At 48.2% G+C, this 21,722-nt stretch overlaps 1 protein-coding gene across 1 annotated transcript in view; it reads left to right on the forward strand.

Moving 5' to 3' along the window:
• Window positions 1-21,722, forward strand: part of LOC106601970 (SMG1 nonsense mediated mRNA decay associated PI3K related kinase) — a 148,989-nt gene that overhangs the window by 99,823 nt on the left and 27,444 nt on the right. The window contains exons 38-53 of the mRNA XM_082976278.1: window positions 405-559; window positions 942-1,164; window positions 3,337-3,583; window positions 5,231-5,301; window positions 5,500-5,658; window positions 5,835-6,086; window positions 6,489-6,627; window positions 6,778-6,887; window positions 7,519-7,737; window positions 8,578-8,771; window positions 13,241-13,413; window positions 13,977-14,256; window positions 14,513-14,785; window positions 15,000-15,234; window positions 18,732-18,958; window positions 19,474-19,636. Of these exons, the coding sequence (XP_082832404.1) occupies window positions 405-559; window positions 942-1,164; window positions 3,337-3,583; window positions 5,231-5,301; window positions 5,500-5,658; window positions 5,835-6,086; window positions 6,489-6,627; window positions 6,778-6,887; window positions 7,519-7,737; window positions 8,578-8,771; window positions 13,241-13,413; window positions 13,977-14,256; window positions 14,513-14,785; window positions 15,000-15,234; window positions 18,732-18,958; window positions 19,474-19,636 (3,120 nt within the window). The remainder of the gene's footprint in view (window positions 1-404; window positions 560-941; window positions 1,165-3,336; window positions 3,584-5,230; window positions 5,302-5,499; window positions 5,659-5,834; window positions 6,087-6,488; window positions 6,628-6,777; window positions 6,888-7,518; window positions 7,738-8,577; window positions 8,772-13,240; window positions 13,414-13,976; window positions 14,257-14,512; window positions 14,786-14,999; window positions 15,235-18,731; window positions 18,959-19,473; window positions 19,637-21,722) is intronic.

Consider the following 21,722-nt stretch of genomic DNA (forward strand, 5'->3'; position numbering starts at 1 on the left):
TGGCTGTTGTCTTAGACACATTTAAAATAAAATGATATTAGGATGCTCCTATGCAATTGTTGATGATCAGTAAGTACCAGAGGTGTGGACTTGAGTCACATGACTTGGTCCCACCTCTGGTAAGTACCCATATTGGTCGTTCTCTAAAAACCACTGAATGAATTTGTCTCCATCCTAGGGTCATGCAATGGTCATAAAGAGTATTTACGACTTCTATTATTCAGAAACACAAAATATTGTCATACTGTCTAAAATGAGACTAATATCAGGATAGGACATTTTGGCCCTACTTGTGTCTGGTGGTGACCTGTGCTAACCACGTGTGACTGTGGGTCCCCAGGTGCAGATGCTAGTGGGAGAGCTGCGCCGTGTGACTCTGTGTGTGTCTGTCTGTGGGTCCCCAGGTGCAGATGCTAGTGGGAGAGCTGCGCCGCGTGACTCTGCTGTGGGATGAGTTGTGGCTGGGCGTCCTGCAGCAGCAGCACATGCATGTCCTGCGCAGGATACAGCAGCTGGAGGACGAGGTCAAGAGAGTGCAGAACAACAACACACTACGCAAGTGAGTCACACACTACTAGGGTACACGAAGAATAGGATTTGATTAATCAAACACAGGTTTCAGAATGACCCAACTCCAGTCACAAAACAGTTCATTAATGCACACAAGTAGCAGAATAGTGTGTGGTGGTCCAGTGGTTAGCTCTGCAGGTACTGGGTAGCCTAGGCTGCCAGTGGTTAGCTCTGCAGGTACTGGGTAGCCTAGGCTGCCAGAGGTTAGTCCCTGGCTCAGGTACTGGGTAGCCTAGGCTGCCAGAGGTCATGGGTTTCATTCTGACCCACTGCACTTCTCCCTCGCTAACTATACAACACTGTCCTGTCTCATCATGTGTGTTTTAACCCTGTTAAAGGAACATAGATGAACAGTGTGTCTCCTCTGTCAGGGAGGAGAAGGTGGCCATCATGTGTGAGAAGCACTCTGCTCTGATGCGTCCCGTGGTGTTCGCTCTGGACCACGTGAGGGGCATCACCACCACGCCCGCAGAGACCCCCCACGAGACCTGGTTCCAGCAGACCTACGGGGACGCCATCACCTCGGCCCTGGAGAGACTGAAGAGCCCTCACAACCCAGCCAACCCCGCCAGCAGCTGGGTCCCGTTCAAACAAGTAGGACCAGGACCGGTGGGGTGCAGGGTGACGTTGTCCCTATAAGCTGATCTCGGATCGGCTTTGCATTGTCCTCCACTAATGGTTAAAGGTAGACTCAGGGAGAAGACGTTAAAACGAACAGCACCTCAGATATTCCTCCACTAATGGTTAAAGGTAGACTCAGGGAGATATTCCTCCACTAATGGTTAAAGGTAGACTCAGGGAGATATTCCTCCACTAATGGTTAAAGGTAGACTCAGGGAGAAGACGTTAAAACGAACAGCACCTCAGATATTCCTCCACTAATGGTTAAAGGTAGACTCAGGGAGATATTCCTCCACTAATGGTTAAAGGTAGACTCAGGGAGAAGACGTTAAAACGAACAGCACCTCAGATATTCCTCCACTAATGGTTAAAGGTAGACTCAGGGAGATATTCCTCCACTAATGGTTAAAGGTAGACTCAGGGAGATATTCCTCCACTAATGGTTAAAGGTAGACTCAGGGAGAAGACGTTAAAACGAACAGCACCTCAGATATTCCTCCACTAATGGTTAAAGGTAGACTCAGGGAGATATTCCTCCACTAATGGTTAAAGGTAGACTCAGGGAGTTGACGTTAAAACGAACAGCACCTCAGATATTCCTCCACTAATGTTTAAAGGTGGACTCAGGGAGTTGACGTTAAAACGAACAGCACCTCAGATATTCCTCCACTAATGTTTAAAGGTGGACTCAGGGAGTTGACGTTAAAACGAACAGCACCTCAGATATTCCTCCACTAATGGTTAAAGGTAGACTCAGGGAGATGACGTTAAAACGAACAGCACCTCAGATATTCCTCCACTAATGGTTAAAGGTAGACTCTGGGAGTTGACGTTAAAACGAACAGCACCTCAGATATTGAGATATCTAGCTAATGACAAATGGTCTTCAAATTGGTAACTGTACAAAATAAAATGCTCATATTGACAAAGAGAACATTAGCATCATAAAGACGAGAGATAAACCCAGCTGGCTAGCGTGTCTGCTTTTGGCTAGCGTGTCTGCTTTTGGCTAGCGTGTCTGCTTTTGGCTGGCTGGCTGCTCAGCTTGTTATCAAAACCAAAGTTAATTTCGCACTCATCTTATTCATCAGAATAAATACTTTTAAAATGTAAATATAATTACCAACATAAAACATGGTGTACAGTTTCTTACCCTAATGTTACTGTCCTGATCTCAATGACGGAGCTGTCACGCTTTTCAGGTCCAGTGGAGGCCAGGTGCCACTTTCAGTCACCGTGCCTAAAATCACAATTTGCTCAATCCTGCCTATGACGCATTAGGAAAGGGGCGTCAGCTGTTACTATAGCAATTCAAGATGGTGCTACCCATATTGTTAGGGTCTTAACAGAGTAAAAACTCATGGACCACTTAAAAAAAGCTCAAACCCAAGTTTATTCACCCGCTGGGTCATACAGCTGCAAAGACAACATACGAGACATCACACAAACACATCTTTATACCTTCTGACTAGGAGCCATCATCTCCTTGCTTGTCTAAGATACACACCTTCTCTGTTGCTAGGCAGAAACACAGTAGATTCCTCTCACTGGTGTTGTCATGGCCCTGCCTGAGTCTAGGACCCTCATGGGTGTGGAAATAGGACTATAATCAGATGGTCTTCAGGGTGGGCCCCTGTGACCCCCCTCTCAGCAATGTCTTCTCTCCATCTGTTGACCTCATCTCCAGTTGAGTTCCACATCCCTAAAGGTCCTGGTTCCTCAGCAACCGGTCTGCCTTATCAGGAACTGAAACCAGACTGTTGTCCTTTGCATCCCTCCTAAGGAACATTCATATCCAACAATAATATATTTGAACAGAATATGAACTTTCTGCACTTCCCCTTTTTCCTCACGCAATGACTTGACCCGTCACGCAGTAACCCAAATAGAGATGTTTCTATGTTAAAGGCAGATGTTTAGTGGATTGAAGACATCTCTTTGCTTTACTTCCTGAAGTGTTTCCAGTCCCCATTAGGATTGGGGGAAGGGAAGCTGATCCTAGATCTGTGCTTAGGGGAAACTTGGTCCGTGTGTGTGAAGGTGCTTGTTGTTTCCGTGAGTGTCCAATGTATCTGTAACCTTTTCAAATGTATACTGTACTGTTTTGTTGAAGTGGATTTAAATGGTGTTTAAAATGTCTCCTAGATCATGCTGAGTCTACAGCAGAGGGCTCAGAAGAGGACCAGCTATCTGCTGCGTCTGGACCACATCAGCCCCCGCCTGGCTGCCATGGCGACCACTGAGATGGCGTTGCCGGGCGAGGTGTCGGCAACGGACGCGTTGACCATCCAAAGTGTTGGCAACACCATCACCATCCTGCCAACCAAGACCAAGCCCAAGAAACTACACTTCCTGGGCTCCGACGGACGCAACTACCCTTACCTCTTCAAAGGTAGCGAACACACACACATATATATGACGGACGCAACTACCCTTACCTCTTCAAAGGTAGCGAACACACACACATATATATGATGGACGCAACTACCCTTACCTCTTCAAAGGTAGCGAATACACACACATATATATGATGGACGCAACTACCCTTACCTCTTCAAAGGTAGCGAATACACACACATATATATGACGGACGCAACTACCCTTACCTCTTCAAAGGTAGCGAACACACACACATATATATGACGGACGCAACTACCCTTACCTCTTCAAAGGTAGCGAATACATACATACATACATACATACATACATACATACATACATACATGATGGACGCAACTACCCTTACCTCTTCAAAGGTAGCGAATACATACATACATACATACATACATGATGGACGCAACTACCCTTACCTCTTCAAAGGTAGCGAATACATACATACATACATACATACATACATGATGGACGCAACTACCCTTACCTCTTCAAAGGTAGCGCACGCACGCACACACACACACACACACACACACACACACGCATGCATACATGATGGACTCAACTATCCCTGCCGCTTCAACTGTAAGAAGATGCGCGCGCACACACACACACACACACACAATGAAAGCAACTAGCCCAACCTCTTCCAGACAGAACAGCCTCCAGGCAGACGACCAGCAGGAATATAAGTCTGAACCTAATTATCCTTTCTCCTCCTAACTCTACCTCCTTCCTCCTCCTAACTCTACCTCCTTCCTCCTCCTAACTCTACCTCCTTTCTCCTCCTAACTCTACCTCCTTTCTCCTCCTACCTCTACCTCCTTTCTCCTCCTAACTCTACCTCCTTTCTCCTCCTAACTCTACCTCCTTTCTCCTCCTAACTCTACCTCCTTTCTCCTCCTAACTCTACCTCCTTTCTCCTCCTAACTCGACCTCCTTTCTCCTCCTAACTCGACCTCCTTTCTCCTCCTAACTCGACCTCCTTTCTCCTCCTAACTCGACCTCCTTTCTCCTCCTAACTCGACCTCCTTTCTCCTCCTAACTCTACCTCCTTTCTCCTCCTAACTCTACCTCCTTCCTCCTCCTAACTCTACCTCCTTCCTCCTCCTAACTCTACCTCCTTCCTCCTCCTAACTCTACCTCCTTCCTCCTCCTAACTCCTCCTAACTCTACCTCCTTTCTCCTCCTAACTCTACCGCCTTTCTCCTCCTAACTCCTCCTAACTCTACCTCCTTTCTCCTCCTAACTCTACCTCCTTCCTCCTCCTTCCTCCTCCTAACTCTACCGCCTTCCTCCTCCTAACTCTACCTCCTTCCTCCTCCTAACTCTACCTCCTTCCTCCTCCTAACTCTACCTCCTTCCTCCTCCTAACTCTACCTCCTTCCTCCTCCTAACTCTACCTCCTTCCTCCTCCTAACTCTACCTCCTTCCTCCTCCTAACTCTACCTCCTTCCTCCTCCTAACTCTACCTCCTTCCTCCTCCTAACTCTACCTCCTTCCTCCTCCTAACTCTACCTCCTTCCTCCTCCTAACTCTACCTCCTTCCTCCTCCTAACTCTACCTCCTTTCTCCTCCTAACTCTACCTCCTTCCTCCTCCTAACTCTACCTCCTTCCTCCTCCTAACTACCTCTCTCCCTCTTTCAGGTCTGGAGGACCTCCACCTAGATGAGCGAATCATGCAGTTCCTTTCCATAGTCAACACCATGTTCACCAAGGTACATCACTTATTGATCATTTAAAATACAAGGCTGATCCAGCCAGAGACAACACCAGAGTGTAGTTCATCTGTGGAAAAATACACCAAACATTTAAACAATGATAAAGTAGTATAATAGGTGATTCAACCTGAAGGCTTGTTCCAGTCATATTAACTGCTACTGTTGTCTGCCAAGCATAACTCTGTTCTTCTCTAGGTGAACCAGCAGGAGCGCCCCCACTTCCACGCCCGCCACTACTCCGTCACCCCGCTGGGGACACGCTCAGGACTCATCCAATGGGTGGACGGCGCCACGCCGCTGTTCGGCCTCTACAAGCGCTGGCAGCAGAGAGAGGCCGTGCTGCAGGCTCAGAAGGTAATGTGTGTGTGTGTGTGTGTGTGTGCGTGATCTTTTGTAGGAACTTGCTCTGTGAATGTGTAGAGCTCAATACATTAAACATTGAAACTATGGCAATGCCAAACACTTTGTTGGGCCTTGAGCTCTCTCTGTACTCATCTCTCATCACTTTCTGTCTCTCGCTCCTCCCCCAGGCCCAGGATTCGTTCCAGCAGCAGCCCCAGCCCCTCCCTCTGGTTCCACGGCCCAGTGAGCTCTACTACAGCAAGATAGGCCCCGCCCTGAAGGGGGTGGGGCTCAGCCTGGATGTTTCACGGCGTGATTGGCCGCTCAGCGTGATGAGGGATGTGCTTAAGGAGCTGATGGCATCCACGCCCCCTAACCTGCTGGCCAAAGAGCTGTGGTGCTCTTGTACCACGTCTAGTGAGTGGTGGAGGGTCACACAGGTGAGCTGGGGTCAAAGGTCAAACAGGGTTTACTGTCGTCAGTCAAGGGTTCGAGGTTACACAGGTTGGGTGGCTGCTTCTTCTCGTATCCTTTCCTTCATCTGCACTGATCTGAAAATAACACAAAGCTGAAAACATGGCTTAACTAAGATTGGATATAGGATCCACTCAGAGTTGGATAGAGGACTCATCTTTGTAGCTCTGTTAATTTCCGTACTAAAAGGTCCTCTATCTTACTCTATGGATCCACCTGGCTAGGGCTCTCTGACTAGTGCAGATGAAGGAAAGGGAGCCATGTTGGACTAATATGCTTGGGAAGTGGAGACGTAATAAATGAAACCTTACTGGTGGCTAATTAATGGTAAATGAACGCTCCTCCTCCTCTTCTTCCTCCTGCTACAGTCCTACGCCAGGTCCACTGCTGTGATGTCTATGGTTGGCTACATCATTGGCCTCGGTGACCGTCACCTTGACAACGTGCTGATTGACATGACGACAGGAGAGGTGGTGCACATCGACTACAACGTCTGCTTCGAGAAAGGTAAATAAATAGTTCTATTTAGAGGTTTGAACAAGCAGCAACCCTCCTGGTTTAGACAAGTCGCTCTGTGGATTTCACTGCTGTTTGTCCTACTGATGTGATGTTTCTCTCTGGTGTGTGTGTGTGTGTGTGTGTGTGTGTGGTCTCCAGGGAAGAGCCTGCGTGTGCCTGAGAAAGTTCCGTTCCGTATGACCCACAACATAGAGACGGCCCTGGGAGTCACTGGGGTGGAGGGCATCTTCAGACTGTCCTGTGAACAGGTATTAGCTAGTGAAACAGTCTTCAGACTGTCCTGTGAACAGGTATTAGCTAGTGAAACAGTCTTCAGACTGTCCTGTGAACAGGTACTAGCTAGTGAAACAGACTGTCCTGTGAACAGGTACTAGCTAGTGAAACAGACTGCCCTGTGAACAGCTACTAGCTAGTGAAACAGACTGCCCTGTGAACAGCTACTAGCTAGTGAAACAGACTGTCCTGTGAACAGCTACTAGCTAGTGAAACAGACTGTCCTGTGAACAGCTACTAGCTAGTGAAACAGACTGTCCTGTGAACAGCTACTAGCTAGTGAAACAGACTGTCCTGTGAACAGCTACTAGTGAGTGAAACATTTAGGAGACTCTTCTATGTCAGCTGTGGTGCGTTGGGTGATGTTAATCTCATTTGAATTTCCTGGCTTTGTCTGCTGTTCATCACCTCAAACTTCACTTACAACTTAGTCTTGTTTACTTCTAAACATTTCTAAAATGTTCCTGACACATTTAAAGACATTCCTGAAGTGTTTATTTTATTTTTTGTAGTTTCTGAAACATGCAAACCATAGTCTAATCTTCTCTTTTCTGATTGGTCAGGTGGTCCAGATCACGCTAACCTCTCTCCTCTCTGATTGGTCAGGTGATTCAGATGATGCGTCGTGGGCGGGAGACGCTGCTGACCCTGCTGGAGGCGTTTGTGTACGACCCTCTGGTGGACTGGACGGCCGGGGGGGAGGTGGGCTTCGCCGGGGCCGTGTACGGAGGGGGGGGTCAGCAGGCGGAGAACAAGCAGAGCAAGAGAGAGATGGAGAGAGACATCACACGCTCCCTCTTCTCCTCGCGCGTCGCTGAGATCAAGGTGAGCAGGGGAGACAGACACACATCCAGCTCTATCTGTCTGAAATGGCACTCTGTTCCTTATAGAAGTAGTCCTGTATGTTGTGAATTCGCCAATTCAGACCACCTGTCATTCCCCTTACCAGATGTTCTGTTTGGAGCTGAAATGACAAGGCCACTGAAATCTGCCTCCCTTTCTCCCTCCTTCACTACCTCCTTCTTTCTCCCTCCTTCACTACCTCCTTCTTTCTCCCTCCTTCACTACCTCCTTCTTTCTCCCTCCTTCACTACCTCCTTCTTTCTCCCTCCTTCACTACCTCCTTCTTTCTCCCTCCTTCACTACCTCCTTCTTTCTCCCTCCTTCACTACCTCCTTCTTTCTCCCTCCTTCACTACCTCCTTCTTTCTCCCTCCTTCACTACCTCCTTCTTTCTCCCTCCTTCACTACCTCCTTCTTTCTCCCTCCTTCACTACCTCCTTCTTTCTCCCTCCTTAACCCCCTCCCTTTCTCCCTCCTTCACTACCTCACCCCTCCCTTTCTCCCTCCTTCACTACCTCCCTTTCTCCCTCCTTCACTACCTCCCTTTCTCCCTCCTTCACTACCTCCCTTTCTCCCTCCTTCACTACCTCCCTTTCTCCCTCCTTCACTACCTCCCTTTCTCCCTCCTTCACTACCTCCCTTTCTCCCTCCTTAACCCCCTCCCTTTCTCCCTTTCTCCCTCCTTCACTACCTCACCCCTCCATTTCTCCCTCCTTCACTACCTCCCTTCTCCCTCCTTCACTACCTCCCTTTCTCCCTCCTTCACTACCTCCCTTTCTCCCTCCTTCACTACCTCCCTTTCTCCCTTTCTCCCTCCCTCCAGGTGAACTGGTTTAAGAACCGTGAGGAGATGTTGGGGGTCCTGCCACAGGTGGAGGGGGCAGTGGAGGAGTACCTCACCCTGCAGAAGCTGCTCTCTCAGGGGGACAAGATGACCACCAAGATCCTGGAGGAGATGAGCTTCCTGGAGGGGGCTGAGAGCTGCTCAGACCATCTCATACTCACCCTGGAACACAGGTCTGTTACACCCCTGACCTCTAACCCAGACCACCTCATACTCACCCTGGAACACAGTTATGTAACCCCTGACCTCTAACCCAGACCACCTCATACTCACCCTGGAACACAGTTATGTAACCCCTGACCTCTAACCCAGACCACCTCATACTCACCCTGGAACACAGTTATGTAACCCCTGACCTCTAACCCAGACCACCTCATACTCACCCTGGAACACAGTTATGTAACCCCTGACCTCTAACCCAGACCACCTCATACTCACCCTGGAACACAGGTCTGTAACCCCTGACCTCTAACCCAGACCACCTCATACTCACCCTGGAACACAGGTCTGTAACCCCTGACCTCTAACCCAGACCACCTCATACTCACCCTGGAACACAGTTATGTAACCCCTGACCTCTAACCCAGACCACCTCATACTCACCCTGGAACACAGTTATGTAACCCCTGACCTCTAACCCAGACCACCTCATACTCACCCTGGAACACAGGTCTGTAACCCCTGACCTCTAACCCAGACCACCTCATACTCACCCTGGAACACAGGTCTGTAACCCCTGACCTCTAACCCAGACCACCTCATACTCACCCTGGAACACAGGTCTGTAACCCCTGACCTCTAACCCAGACCACCTCATACTCACCCTGGAACACAGGTCTGTAACCCCTGACCTCTGCCATAGAGACAGAAGTTTGAGTATCTCCCTGGGCTTGTTTGACATTGCAGCCGACAGTCCACTGACTGATCTACCAATCAATGCTCATCATAAGTAACTACTTCAATCACATTTTGTCACATGCTTTGTTAACAACCGGTGTAGACTAACAGTGAAACGCTGACACGGTCCTTTTCCAACAATGAAGAGTTAAGATAAAGATGATCTTAGTGACACGAGGAATAAATACACAGTGAATAACAATAACGAGTAAAAATAACATGGCTATATACAGGGAGTACCAGGTAATAACATGGCTATATACAGGGAGTACCAGGTAATAACATGGCTATATACAGGGAGTACCAGGTAATAACATGGCTATATACAGGGAGTACCAGGTAATAACATGGCTATATACAGGGAGTACCAGGTAATAACATGGCTATATACAGGGAGTACCAGGTAATAACATGGCTATATACAGGGAGTACCAGGTAATAACATGGCTATATACAGGGAGTACCAGGTAATAACATGGCTATATACAGGGAGTACCAGGTAATAACATGGCTATATACAGGGAGTACCAGGTAATAACATGGCTATATACAGGGAGTACAGGGAGTACCGGGTAATAACATGGCTATATACAGGGAGTACCAGGTAATAACATGGCTATATACAGGGAGTACCAGGTAATAACATGGCTATATACAGGGAGTACCAGGTAATAACATGGCTATATACAGGGAGTACCAGGTAATAACATGGCTATATACAGGGAGTACCAGGTAATAACATGGCTATATACAGGGAGTACCAGGTAATAACATGGCTATATACAGGGAGTACAGGGAGTACCGGGTAATAACATGGCTATATACAGGGAGTACCAGGTAATAACATGGCTATATACAGGGAGTACCAGGTAATAACATGGCTATATACAGGGAGTACCAGGTAATAACATGGCTATATACAGGGAGTACCAGGTAATAACATGGCTATATACAGGGAGTACCAGGTAATAACATGGCTATATACGGGGAGTACCAGGTAATAACATGGCTATGTACGGGGAGTACCAGGTAATAACATGGCTATGTACAGGGAGTACCAGGTAATAACATGGCTATATACAGGGAGTACCAGGTAATAACATGGCTATGTACGGGGAGTACCAGGTAATAACATGGCTATGTACGGGGAGTACCAGGTAATAACATGGCTATGTACGGGGAGTACCAGGTAATAACATGGCTATGTACAGGGAGTACCAGGTAATAACATGGCTATATACAGGGAGTACCAGGTAATAACATGGCTATATACAGGGAGTACCAGGTAATAACATGGCTATATACAGGGAGTACCAGGTAATAACATGGCTATATACAGGGAGTACCAGGTAATAACATGGCTATATACAGGGAGTACCAGGTAATAACATGGTTATATACAGGGAGTACCGGGTAATAACATGGCTATATACAGGGAGTACCGGGTAATAACATGGCTATATACAGGGAGTACCGGGTAATAACATGGCTATATACAGGGAGTACCGGGTAATAACATGGCTATATACAGGGAGTACCGGGTAATAACATGGCTATATACAGGGAGTACCGGGTAATAACATGGCTATATACAGGGAGTACCGGGTAATAACATGGCTATATACAGGGAGTACCGGGTAATAACATGGCTATATACAGGGAGTACCGGGTAATAACATGGCTATATACAGGGAGTACCGGGTAATAACATGGCTATATACGGGGAGTACCGGGTAATAACATGGCTATGTACGGGGAGTACCGGGTAATAACATGGCTATGTACGGGGAGTACCGGGTAATAACATGGCTATGTACGGGGAGTACCGGGTAATAACATGGCTATGTACGGGGAGTACCGGGTAATAACATGGCTATGTACGGGGAGTACCGGGTAATAACATGGCTATGTACGGGGAGTACCGGGTAATAACATGGCTATGTACGGGGAGTACCGGGTAATAACATGGCTATGTACGGGGAGTACCGGGTAATAACATGGCTATGTACGGGGAGTACCGGGTAATAACATGGCTATGTACGGGGAGTACCGGGTAATAACATGGCTATGTACGGGGAGTACCGGGTAATAACATGGCTATGTACGGGGAGTACCGGGTAATAACATGGCTATGTACGGGGAGTACCGGGTAATAACATGGCTATGTACGGGGAGTACCGGGTAATAACATGGCTATGTACGGGGAGTACCGGGTAATAACATGGCTATGTACGGGGAGTACCAGGTAATAACATGGCTATGTACGGGGAGTACCAGGTAATAACATGGCTATGTACGGGGAGTACCAGGTAATAACATGGCTATGTACGGGGAGTACCAGGTATAGCTTACATTTACAAATTGCTCAAGGGCACATCGGCAGGTATTTCGAACCAGCAACCTTTTGGTTACTGTCCCAGAAATGAACTGCTGTGGTAACTGCTGCCAAGCTTGGGGATAGAAGCTGTTCAGGGTCCTGTTGGTTCCTGACTTGGTGCATCGGTACCACTTGCTGTGCTGTAGCAGAGAGAACAGTCTATGACTTGGGTGGCTGGAGTCTTTGACAATTGTTTGGGCCTTCCTCTGACACTGCCTGGTATAGAGGTCTTGGATGTACTGGGCCGTACGCACCACCCTCTGTAGCGCCAGCCAAGATGCTCGTAATGGTCCAGCTGTTGAACTTTTTGAGGGTTGAAGGGCCCATGCCAAATGTTTTTATCCTCCTGAGGGGGAAGAGGTGCTGTCGCGCCCTCTTCACGACTATGTTGGTGTGTTGACCATGCTAATTCCTTGTGATGTGGACACCGAGGCACTTGAAGGTCTCGACCTGCTCCATCAATGTGGATGGGGGGCTGCTCGTCCCCATGTTTTCTGTAGTCCACGATCAGCTCCTTTGTCTGTCTTGCTGACTTTGAGGGGGCGGTTGTCTTGGCACCAGACTTCCCTGTCTCTGACCTCCTCCCTATAGGCTGTCTCATCATCATTGGTGATCAGTCCTACCACCGTCGTGTCGTCAGAAAACTTGATGGTGTTGCAGTCGTGCGCGGCCACTCAGTCGTAGGTGAACAGGGTGTACAGGAGGTGACTAAGCACTTACCCCTGAGAGGCCCCTGGGTTGAGGGTCAGCGTAGCAGATGTGTTGTTGGCTACCCTCACCACCTGGAGCAGCCCGTCAGGAAGTCCAGGATCCAGTTGCAGAGGGAGGTGTTCAGACCCAGGGTTCTTATCAGGAAGTCCAGGATCCAGTTGCAGAGGGAGGTGTTCAGACCCAGGGTTCTTATCAGGAAGTCCAGGATCCAGTTGCAGAGGGAGGTGGTTCAGACCCAGGGTTCTTATCAGGAAGTCCAGGATCCAGTTGCAGTGGGAGGTGTTCAGACCCAGGGTTCTTATCAGGAAGTCCAGGATCCAGTTGCAGAGGGAGGTGTTCAGACCCAGGGTTCTTATCAGGAAGTCCAGGATCCAGTTGCAGAGGGAGGTGTTCAGACCCAGGGTTCTTATCAGGAAGTCCAGGATCCAGTTGCAGAGGGAGGTGTTCAGACCCAGGGGTTCTTATCAGGAAGTCTTGATCCAGTTGCAGAGGGAGGTGTTCAGACCCAGGGTTCTTATTATTTGTACATCAGGAAGTTGGTCACAATGCAACACGGATGAGATGTTCTTGAACATGGTCCCCCTCTCTCTCTCTCTGTAGGTACACAGAGCTCTGTATGTGATTGTTCTCCCTCCCCTCTCCCCCCTCCCCCACCAGGTACTCTGAGCACACCCAGCTAGCATCTCGTCAGCGTACGGTCCAGGAGTTGATCCAGGGGAAGCAGGGTGACCTGGACCAGTGGATGTCTCAGTACCAAGCAGCCTTCAGCAGCCTGGAGGCCACACAGCTAGCCAGTCTACTGCAGGACATCAGCAGTCATATAGACCTGGGTTAGTGTCTGTAGAGATGGTAGAGGGGGTTCTGTGTGGTTCCAGCTAGCCAGTCTACTGCAGGACATCAGCAGTCATATAGACCTGGGTTAGTGTCTGTAGAGATGGTAGAGGGGGTTCTGTGTGGTTCCAGCTAGCCAGTCTACTGCAGGACATCAGCAGTCATATAGACCTGGGTTAGTGTCTGTAGAGATGGTAGAGGGGGTTCTGTGTGGTTCCAGCTAGCCAGTCTACTGCAGGACATCAGCAGTCATATAGACCTGGGTTAGTGTCTGTAGAGATGGTAGAGGGGGTTCTGTGTGGTTCCAGCTAGCCAGTCTACTGCAGGACATCAGCAGTCATATAGACCTGGGTTAGTGTCTGTAGAGATGGTAGAGGGGGTTCTGTGTGGTTCCAGCTAGCCAGTCTACTGCAGGACATCAGCAGTCATATAGACCTGGGTTAGTGTCTGTAGAGATGGTAGAGGGGGTTCTGTGTGGTTCCAGCTAGCCAGTCTACTGCAGGACATCAGCAGTCATATAGACCTGATTGATTAACCTTCTCTCTCTTCATCCCTCCCCCAGGCCCTCCCAGCTATGTCCCGGCCACAGCCTTCCTGCAGAACGCCGGCCAGGCCCACCTAATCAGCCAGTGCGAGGGCCTGGAGGCTGAGTTGGGCTCCCTGCTGCAGCAGCGCCGTGGGGCCCTGCGAGGCTGTCTGGAGCAGCTGCACAGCTATGCCACTGTGGCCCTGCTGTACCCGCGGGCCGTTCTGCTGCGCCACAGGGCCCACCTCTGGAAACAGTGGCTGGAAGAGCTGCTCTGTGACATGACTGTTGAGCACTGCCAGCAGATTTCCAGACAGTGAGTTGGAGTGGACACATGCTGGCTTTCTCCTCTCTTTCTTGCCATCTCACGCCATGTCTTTCCTTCTCATTCTCACGCTCTCTCTCTCTCTCTCCGTCTCCCTCTCTGTCGGGGTCCTCTGGGGTTAACTGGCTCCATTTCTCTGTATTTCTTACTGCTTCTCTCTACTGTAATATTTTATTATTTTCATTAAATGGACAGTTATTTTATCAATCTGTGCTCTACCTTCCTCTCCAAACTTCCCTCCCTCCAGATATGAGGTCCAGTTTGCCCCCCAGCCTCCCCTTGCGTCGTGCCAGTTCCTGTCCAGCGTTGAGCTGGCCTTGCAGCACCAGGCGTCAGAGACCAACACGCGTGTTCTGCGCCAGGCGGAGCGCGTCAAGGCAGAGGGAGCCACGGTCCACGCGTGTGAAGAACAGCTGCAGGAAATCGAGCGTTGCATCAGTGTGTTCCTCCTAGAGAACCCAGAGCAGGGCTCTCTCAGCCTGGCCACCATCATCTCATCAGCCCTCTGCACCCTCACCAGGTCTGTCTGGCTGGCTGTGTGCTGGGGATAGACGTGTGTGTGTGTGTGTGTGTGTGTGTGTGTGTGTGTGTGTGTGTGTGTGTGTGTGTGTGTGGATAACGAGACTAACCTGATGGTTGAGGGAGAAACTAGTGTCCCTGACGTCTTGTGGCAGGGGTGTGTGGTGGGGGGTAGAAGGGTGGGTGTGTATAACTTTGTGTCTGGTCCCGCTCAGGCGTAACCTGGTGATGGAAGGAGCGGCGGCTGCAGCAGGGGGGCAGCTGGTAGAGTTGACGTCTCGTGACGGAGCCTGGTTCCTGGAGGAGCTGTGTTCCATGAGCGGTAATATCACCTCATTGGTCCAGCTGCTGGGGCAGTGTCAGCTCCTCCCACACGACCTGGACCTGCCCTCGCCGCAGGAGACCGCCCAGACCGTCTACCTGGCCAACGCCGTCTACACCTGTCTACAGGTACGGTGCAATGGGGTGGAGATGTGTGTGTGTGTGTGTGTGTCTGAGGATGTGGACGGAGTTGAGCGGTCAGAAATCTCGCTCAATGTCTCCTCCCCCCCACAAAATTCCTTTCATTTTATGTTGGGTTTCAAAACGTAATTTAACCTGTTAACTCTGGTTGTTTTGGACCCGGTACCGGGTTTGGGGGACCCCCCCCTCCCCCCAAAAAGATTGTCAAATAGAAAGTGACATCATTTGAAAGCTACAGTCCTTGTCTTTTTAGAAATCAAACTCAAATGTTCCTGCTGGTGATGTCATAAGAATCCCCCATGAAGTCCATAAATCACATCAAATGTATTTATAAAGCCATTCTTACATCAGCTGATGACACAGTGCTGTACAGAAACCCAGCCTAAAACCCCAAACAGCAAGCAATGCAGGTGTAGAAGCACGGTGGCTAGGAAAAACTCCCTAGAAAGGCCAAAACCTAGGAAGAAACCTAGAGAGGAACCAGGCTATGAGGGGTGGCCAGTCCTCTTCTGGCTGTGCCGGGTGGAGATTATAACAGCACATGGCCAAGATGTTCAAATGTTCATAAATGACCAGCATGGTCAAATAATAATAATCATAGTGGTTGTTGAGGGTGCAACAAGTCAGTAACACAAGAGTAAGTGTCAGTTGGCTTTTTCATAAATCACGCTCTATGGTCATATTCATAGTAGTTGATGTAGGTAGAGTCCCCAAAGTACCCACGTTTTAGTATGCTTGGAAAGGGACCACCCTGTAAAGCAATGCATTTCCTTCTCTCTCCAGATTACCTGCTATGCATCCTAGCTCCATGTTTACAATAGGAAAAGTAAATGAGGGGGGAAATAAAGTTTGACTTTTCCTGGTCTGTCTGTCTTTAATAAATAAAACAATTGAAAGCCCTGATTGCTAAGGTTACGCAGGACAAACACGTCTTGGTGATTTCTGGTCTATCATCATAATAAATCAATCACAGCACATTTTGGGACTCAAATCAGCAGTTTTTACCTTATTTAAGTACAATATCATTGGAAATTAATGTTGAAAGTTTATAGTCCAAAAACACAAGTTAAATGATGCCCAATGTCAAAACACACAGTTTTAAAGTGTCCAAATCTGTCTCCACATAACGGATATGCAGAACCAGTTTGTGATATGTTGAAACCTAATATACCATCTAGACATACAGGACATGTTGAAACCTAATATACCATCTAGACATACAGGACATGTTGAAACCTAATATACCATCTAGACATACAGGACATGTTGAAACCTAATATACCATCTAGACATACAGGACATGTTGAAACCTAATATACCATCTAGACATGTTGAAACCTAATATACCATCTAGACATGTTGAAACCTAATATACCATCTAGACATGTTGAAACCTAATATACCATCTAGACATGTTGAAACCTAATATACCATCTAGACATGTTGAAACCTAATATACCATCTAGACATGTTGAAACCTAATATACCATCTAGACATGTTGAAACCTAATATACCATCTAGACATGTTGAAACCTAATATACCATCTAGACATGTTGAAACCTAATATACCATCTAGACATGTTGAAACCTAATATACCCTCTAGACATGTTGAAACCTAATATACCCTCTAGACATGTTGAAACCTAATATACCCTCTAGACATGTTGAAACCTAATATACCCTCTAGACATACAGGACATGTTGAAACCTAATATACCATCTAGACATACAGGACATGTTGAAACCTAATATACCATCTAGACATGTTGAAACCTAATATACCATCTAGACATGTTGAAACCTAATATACCATCTAGACATGTTGAAACCTAATATACCATCTAGACATGTTGAAACCTAATATACCCTCTAGACATACAGGACATGTTGAAACCTAATATACCCTCTAGACATACAGGACATGTTGAAACCTAATATACCATCCAGTCATGTTGAAACCTAATATACCATCTAGACATACAGGACATGTTGAAACCTAATATACCATCTAGACATGTTGAAACCTAATATACCATCTAGACATGTTGAAACCTAATATACCATCTAGACATGTTGAAACCTAATATACCCTCTAGACATGTTGAAACCTAATATACCCTCTAGACATACAGGACATGTTGAAACCTAATATACCCTCTAGACATACAGGACATGTTGAAACCTAATATACCCTCTAGACATACAGGACATGTTGAAACCTAATATACCATCTAGTCATGTTGAAACCTAATATACCATCTAGACATACAGGACATGTTGAAACCTAATATACCATCTAGACATGTTGAAACCTAATATACCATCTAGACATGTTGAAACCTAATATACCATCTAGACATACAGGACATGTTGAAACCTAATATACCATCTAGACATACAGGACATGTTGAAACCTAATATACCATCTAGACATGTTGAAACCTAATATACCATCTAGACATGTTGAAACCTAATATACCATCTAGACATGTTGAAACCTAATATACCATCTAGACATGTTGAAACCTAATATACCATCTAGACATGTTGAAACCTAATATACCATCTAGACATGTTGAAACCTAATATACCATCTAGACATGTTGAAACCTAATATACCATCTAGACATGTTGAAACCTAATATACCATCTAGACATGTTGAAACCTAATATACCATCTAGACATGTTGAAACCTAATATACCATCTAGACATGTTGAAACCTAATATACCCTCTAGACATACAGGACATGTTGAAACCTAATATACCATCTAGACATACAGGACATGTTGAAACCTAATATACCATCTAGACATACAGGACATGTTGAAACCTAATATACCATCTAGACATACAGGACATGTTGAAACCTAATATACCATCTAGACATGTTGAAACCTAATATACCATCTAGACATGTTGAAACCTAATATACCATCTAGACATGTTGAAACCTAATATACCATCTAGTCATGTTGAAACCTAATATACCATCTAGACATGTTGAAACCTAATATACCCTCTAGACATACAGGACATGTTGAAACCTAATATACCATCTAGACATACAGGACATGTTGAAACCTAATATACCATCTAGACATACAGGACATGTTGAAACCTAATATACCATCTAGACATATCTATCTAGACCCCCCCCTCCCCTAGCACTACACAACTGACTCAAATGACCAACTTATCAAGCTGTGATTATTTGAATGGGCTGTGTAGTGCTAGGGGGGAACCTGTAAAGGTTTACACAGAGGGGGCCCCGGGACAGAGTTTGGGAAACCCTGGGTTAGAGGACAATATGTAGAAGACAGCTAGCTACATTTTGAAGTGTTGCGTTCTGGTGAAAGTGGGTCTCCAACTTGGGAAGTGTAACAGAACCCCTCACTAATGTTATCAGAATGGTGTTGTCCACCTTTACTGGTCCACTTGTCTTTCTGGCTGATCTCTCCTTCCTTCCTTCCTTCCTCCAGGAGCTGAACACTAACTTCCGTCAGATCATCTTCCCGGAGGCTCTACGCTGCATGTTGAAGGGCGAGGCCACCCTGGAGACCATGCTGTCTGAGCTGGACCTCTTAGTGGAGCAGTGTGCAGACGGGGTCTCCCTGCAGGGGCTGGCCGACGCCCTGCACACACACCTCCGCAGCGCCGCCATGGGCCTGGAGCACGAGGCGGACACACAGTGTCTCCACATCACCAGGTTAGAACAGGGGAACACAGTGTCTCCACATCACCAGGTTAGAACAGGGGAACACAGTGTCTCCACATCACCAGGTTAGAACAGGGGAACACAGTGTCTCCACATCACCAGGTTAGAACAGGGGAACACAGTGTCTCCACATCACCAGGTTAGAACAGGGGAACACAGTGTCTCCACATCACCAGGTTAGAACAGGGGAACACAGTGTCTCCACATCACCAGGTTAGAACAGGGGAACACAGTGTCTCCACATCACCAGGTTAGAACAGGGGAACACAGTGTCTCCACATCACCAGGTTAGAACAGGGGAACACAGTGTCTCCACATCACCAGGTTAGAACAGGGGAACACAGTGTCTCCACATCACCAGGTTAGAACAGGGGAACACAGTGTCTCCACATCACCAGGTTAGAACAGGGGAACACAGTGTCTCCACATCACCAGGTTAGAACAGGGGAACAGACAGGCAGTAGGGTTAGTGTTAATTGGTTATGTTATATGTGATGATATTGCAGGATGTTGAGGGCCCAGTACTCCCAGCTGATGCAGCCTCCAGGGGGCAGTATGGACGCAGTGGGACAGGACTCTCCTAAGATGTCCGCCGGTCAGATGCTGCTGGTGGCCTTCGATGGCATGTTTGCTCAGCTAGAGACCGCCTTCGGGCAGCTCACAGAGAAGGTAGCACACCTACTTCCTCAATGTCCTTCCTCTTTCCCAAGCTCTTTCCCCTCTCTCACCCTCTCGTTTCCTCAAGCTCTTTCCCCTCTCTCACCCTCTCGTTTCCTCAAGCTCTTTCCCCTCTCTCACCCTCTCGTTTCCCAAGCTCTTTCCCCTCTCTCACCCTCTCGTTTCCTCAAGCTCTTTCCCCTCTCTCACCCTCTCGTTTCCTCAAGCTCTTTCCCCTCTCTCACCCTCTCGTTTCCTCAAGCTCTTTCCCCTCTCTCACCCTCTCGCTTCCTCAAGCTCTTTCCCCTCTCTCACCCTCTCGTTTCCTCAAGCTCTTTCCCCTCTCTCACCCTCTCGTTTCCTCAAGCTCTTTCCCCTCTCTCACCCTCTCGTTTCCTCAAGCTCTTTCCCCTCTCTCACTCTCTCGCTTCCTCAAGCTCTTTCCCCTCTCTCACCCTCTCGTTTCCTCAAGCTCTTTCCCCTCTCTCACCCTCTCGTTTCCTCAAGCTCTTTCCCCTCTCTCACCCTCTCGTTTCCTCAAGCTCTTTCCCCTCTCTCACCCTCTCGCTTCCTCAAGCTCTTTCCCCTCTCTCACCCTCTCGTTTCCTCAAGCTCTTTCCCCTCTCTCACCCTCTCGTTTCCTCAAGCTCTTTCCCCTCTCTCACCCTCTCGTTTCCTCAAGCTCTTTCCCCTCTCTCACCCTCTCGTTTCCTCAAGCTCTTTCCCCTCTCTCACTCTCTCGTTTCCTCAAGCTCTTTCCCCTCTCTCACCCTCTCGTTTCCTCAAGCTCTTTCCCCTCTCTCACCCTCTCGCTTCCTCAAGCTCTTTCCCCTCTCTCACCCTCTCGTTTCCTCAAGCTCTTTCCCCTCTCTCACCCTCTCGTTTCCTCAAGCTCTTTCCCCTCTCTCACCCTCTCGTTTCCTCAAGCTCTTTCCCCTCTCTCACCCTCTCGTTTCCTCAAGCTCTTTCCCCTCTCTCACCCTCTCGTTTCCTCAAGCTCTTTCCCCTCTCTCACCCTCTCGTTTCCTCAAGCTCTTTCCCCTCTCTCACCCTCTCGTTTCCTCAAGCTCTTTCCCCTCTCTCACCCTCTCGCTTCCTCAAGCTCTTTCCCCTCTCTCACCCTCTCGTTTCCTCAAGCTCTTTCCCCTCTCTCACCCTCTCGTTTCCTCAAGCTCTTTCCCCTCTCTCACCCTCTCGTTTCCTCAAGCTCTTTCCCCTCTCTCACCCTCTCGTTTCCTCAAGCTCTTTCCCCTCTCTCACCCTCTCGTTTCCTCAAGCTCTTTCCCCTCTCTCACCCTCTCGTTTCCTCAAGCTCTTTCCCCTCTCTCACCCTCTCGTTTCCTCAAGCTCTTTCCCCTCTCTCACCCTCTCGTTTCCTCAAGCTCTTTCCCCTCTCTCACCCTCTCGTTTCCTCAAGCTCTTTCCCCTCTCTCACCCTCTCTCACCCCCTCCTCAGTTTCCTCAAGCTCTTTCCCCTCTCTCACCCTCTCGTTTCCTCAAGCTCTTTCCCCTCTCTCACCCTCTCGTTTCCTCAAGCTCTTTCCCCTCTCTCACCCTCTCGTTTCCTCAAGCTCTTTCCCCTCTCTCACCCTCTCGTTTCCTCAAGCTCTTTCCCCTCTCTCACCCTCTCGTTTCCTCAAGCTCTTTCCCCTCTCTCACCCTCTCGTTTCCTCAAGCTCTTTCCCCTCTCTCACCCTCTCGTTTCCTCAAGCTCTTTCCCCTCTCTCACCCTCTCGTTTCCTCAAGCTCTTTCCCCTCTCTCACCCTCTCGTTTCCTCAAGCTCTTTCCCCTCTCTCACCCTCTCGTTTCCTCAAGCTCTTTCCCCTCTCTCACCCTCTCGTTTCCTCAAGCTCTTTCCCCTCTCTCACCCTCTCGTTTCCTCAAGCTCTTTCCCCTCTCTCACCCTCTCGTTTCCTCAAGCTCTTTCCCCTCTCTCACCCTCTCGTTTCCTCAAGCTCTTTCCCCTCTCTCACCCTCTCGTTTCCTCAAGCTCTTTCCCCTCTCTCACCCTCTCGTTTCCTCAAGCTCTTTCCTCTGTCTCTTTCGCTCAATCACTCTTTCATCTTAAACTCATCTTTCTCTCTCGTCCCTGTCTTG

This window comes from Salmo salar, chromosome 06 (assembly GCF_965601325.2).
Source record: "Salmo salar chromosome 06, fSalSal1, whole genome shotgun sequence".
NCBI classification, from domain to species: Eukaryota; Metazoa; Chordata; class Actinopteri; order Salmoniformes; family Salmonidae; genus Salmo; species Salmo salar.